General features: G+C 40.1%; 2 protein-coding genes across 2 annotated transcripts in view; one reads left to right on the forward strand and one right to left on the reverse strand.

Moving 5' to 3' along the window:
- The window catches only part of CBG04252, a gene marked incomplete at both ends in the record, with an annotated part of 9,913 nt that overhangs the window by 1,620 nt on the left and 4,624 nt on the right, over positions 1-3,669 (reverse strand). Inside the window, one exon of the mRNA XM_045242023.1 lies at positions 90-692. Within this exon, the coding sequence (XP_045092623.1) occupies positions 90-692 (603 nt within the window). The remainder of the gene's footprint in view (positions 1-89; positions 693-3,669) is intronic.
- CBG04251 lies at positions 2,040-3,477 on the forward strand (the record flags this gene model as incomplete). Its single annotated transcript, XM_002630278.1, has 4 exons — positions 2,040-2,172; positions 2,320-2,706; positions 3,036-3,292; positions 3,382-3,477. 4 exons carry the CDS (start codon positions 2,040-2,042, stop codon positions 3,475-3,477), a joined length of 873 nt encoding a protein of 290 aa, XP_002630324.1.

The following is a 3,669-nucleotide window of genomic DNA, read 5'->3' on the forward strand; positions in this document are numbered from 1 at the left end:
ACAAATTTTCAGCATTTCTATATTTTCGAATTTGCCTTTTTTAGGATTTCCGAATTTCTGAAATCCAGAAGTTCTTAAATCTACCCTACCTGCAACTCGGTATTAATCAAATCCTCATTGTGTCGAACCGGAATCTCCGCATACTCCGGCACATCTGTCAACGCCTTCAACATCTGTTCAACAGTACATCCCGAATGCAACGTCTTCACCAAGAATCGAATCGTTTCGTGTTGCAAATAATAAACCGATGCGATTCTACCAAACGCCGTCGGTCCGATGATGTCATTCTCCGAATCCACGTGGATACATTCCGATTCGAGGAGCTCCGAAACAGAGCCATCGACGATTTGAGAAATGAATTTGAGCATTGATTCTTCGGAATCTTCATCTAGACCATAATAATTGGGATTGGCAAATAGTCTTCGATAGAGATAGGTTCCTGATAGATACTCAACAATTCCCTGCTTTGAATCAATTGTTCCGGCTGAAATTTCAGCATTTACGTGGTTGGGAAGCACTGGAAGAAGGGAGGATTCGACGGGGAATGGTTCGTAGAGGAATTTCTTGTAGAACGTTTTTTTCGAGTCTTGAACATAGATCACGGCGACTGCTGAATCGTCGAATTGCGGACGGCCGGCACGACCCATCATTTGGAGAACGTCTGAAAACAATATATATGCATTTGGTGGCTTCTGGAAATTTAGAATTTTCTATTCTTGATTTTTTTTCAATTCTAGAGAATCTGGTGTTTTGAAAAACCGTAAAATCCTGAAGTCAGAAATTCGAAAAAGACAGTTTTGAAAATTTGAAAATCCAGCAGATTGGAACTCGAATATTTCAGAAATGTTGGAATTCTGTGAATCTGGGATTCTAGAAAACCATGGAACTATGAGAATTTGAAATTATGGAATACTGGAATTTCGGAATGTCAGGAATTCTGAAAATCCGGAATTTTGAACACCTGGAATTCGGGAAATTCTGGAACTTTGGAATTCCGAAAATCTGGTGATTCTGGAAATCTAAAATTCAAGAAAATCCGTTTCTCCTTTCAGAATTCCGGACTTCCTTTTCTTTCAGAATTCTGGATTCCAGAAATTTCAGAAAACCTGAAAATCCTGAACGTTGAACACCTGGAACTTTGAAAATCTTGAACTCTAGAATTCCGGACATTTGAAAATCGGAAAATCGGAAATCTAAAGTTCTAGAAAGTCTGGCAAATCCGGAATTCGCAAAGAACGAAATTCTGGAAATCTAGTATTCTGGAAAATCCGAAATTATTGAATACTGGAAAATCTAGAATTCGGGAAAAATCTGGAATTCGGAAATTCTGAAAATCCGAAATTCAGATTACATAAATTTTGGAATTTAGAAAATCCGAAACTCTGAGATCCTGAAATTTGGGAAATGTGGAACTCTGAGATTAGAAACTCTGCTATTTCGCAAGTCTGGAATTTTCGGATATTCGAAAATCCGGAGTTCAGAGATTCTGGAAATCGGAAATTCTCGAAATTTTAGGAACTCTGGGATTCCAAAAATCCGGAATTCCGAAATTGAAAATTTTGAAAATCTCGGAATTCTTCGAAAATCTAAAATTTTGAAATTCTAAAAAATCTGGACTTCTGAAAGTTCGAAATTCGGAAATCCGGAAAGTCGGAATTCTGGAACTCTGAAAATCCTGAATTATGGAATACTGGAATTCTGGAATTCAGAAATTGGAAAATTGTGAAATCTGAAATTCAGGAATTCTGGAAATTGGTCAGAATTCAAAAATCCATCTTTAATTTTCAGATTTTCCAACTTCCTCTAAAATTTTCGAAATTCTTGTTTTTTTCACGTAAACCTCCAATTCTCTCTCCACCTGGATATTTGCTTTTCAAAATTCAAATTCCCGCCAGAATCTCTCCGAATTTTTTCTTCAGCACCATAACCCCCAAAAGAAAAAAATCGTCCATTCTCCCTCCTCCAAATCCAATAGATTCCCCTGGATTCAGTCCTTAGTTAGTTCAAATTATCCATCGGGAAATAAGCATTCATTCAATATGATAATGCAAGTATTATTATGGACTATAACAGTTTCAAATGACTTCTGGACAGTCCACGTACCTAATCTCATCATCACGCCCCTCCTCTTACACACTGATAAGTCTTTTGTGTCGGGATGGCTTAACTTTTGTAAGTCGAGTTTTCTAGTCCACCAACTTCTATGACCTAGAAATTGTCTGATTTCCAATTGGTGTGTTTTCTAAGCTAATTTAACATGGTGGCCTAACTTTTCGAATATAAAAAACTCAAAAATCCAAAAATTCGAAAATGTTCCAGGTTGTTTCCTAATCCTAGCCCTAGCACTCGCCAACTGCTCGAAATGGTGTAAGAAAAAGTCAAAAAGTGGAAAAATCAAGAAGACTCAAAAAACCATCGGTACGACGATTGGTATTAGATCGGGAGCAACGACGGGTGGTAACACTGGCACTGCAATGGGCGATCATAAGAATTCTGGTTATCCAGTTGGAGAATCTGATCAATCGGACACAAAAGCGTCGGCGATATCAACGTATGCTGACGCGAAGAACGCCGATGGAGCGGCGGTCGAAGGAGGTGGAAAGGGCGGAGCTAAAGCGCCGAAGAAGGTCAAGAAGGGGAAGACGACGTCGGAAGATCAGGATGAGAAGGATGCGAAGAAGACGGCGACAAAGGATGAGACTAAGGGTAAGTGGGGATATGAAATCATTTAACCTAGTGGCCTAACTTTTGCAAGTTGAGTTTTTTAGGCCACAATGGTAAATGACTTAGAAACGGCCTGTTATTCACCTGATGCGTTTTTGAATTTGAATTTTTTTCGAAATGTCCTTGATTCAAAAATCAGAAATCCTAAATTTCGAAAATCATTTTGGAAAGTTAGAAATTCGAAAATTCGAAAAAAAATGTTTTTTTTTGAAATTTTGATTTTTCGTATTTGTGGATCCGGAGAATCGTTTCTGAATATTACGAATTGGAAAAAAAATCGAGATACAGTAACCCAAAACCCTTCTTTTCAGCCGAAGTCGAGTACAACCACGAGAACACGCTTCGCATCGAGATGGTCGACGACGATCACACGAAGACGACGACAGTCGATCAGTCGGCATGCCTCGACGCCTACGACGTTGCCAATAATGAGCTCGTCAAGCGACCCTCCCAAATCAACGCCAAACAGCAATCGGACAAGGGCAAGGGCAAAGACAAGGGCAAAAAGAAGAAGAAGAACACGACGGTGCAGAGTGTCGATTGTGGACCACCACCGGCTGATGATAAGGTATTAGTTTGGGCTCGTTGTCGACCGCGGCCTCGAAATTTTAGCATCCCAACATGGTGGCCTAACCTTCCTCAAAATGAATTTTCTAGGCCACCATGGTAAATGTCCTAGATAATATATTGTGTAACACGATTCGTGTTTCAAATCCTTTTATTTCCAGGCCGCCAAGAAATCGGGAAAAGTGACGAAATCGAAAAAATCGAAGAAATCCAAAAAATCCAAAAAATCGCAACGGTCTCAACGTGGCAATCAACCGGCGTCTGGTCCGGAGAAGCAACAGGAGTCGGGTCCCAACGAGAAGAAGATGCGAACCGCCGACGATGGCGAATCGGATCAGCAGAAGGAGAAGGATCACGCGAAACACGAGAAGAAGACGC

Source organism: Caenorhabditis briggsae, assembly GCF_000004555.2.
Source record: "Caenorhabditis briggsae complete genome, chrII, whole genome shotgun sequence".
In the NCBI taxonomy this organism is placed as follows: domain Eukaryota; kingdom Metazoa; phylum Nematoda; class Chromadorea; order Rhabditida; family Rhabditidae; genus Caenorhabditis; species Caenorhabditis briggsae.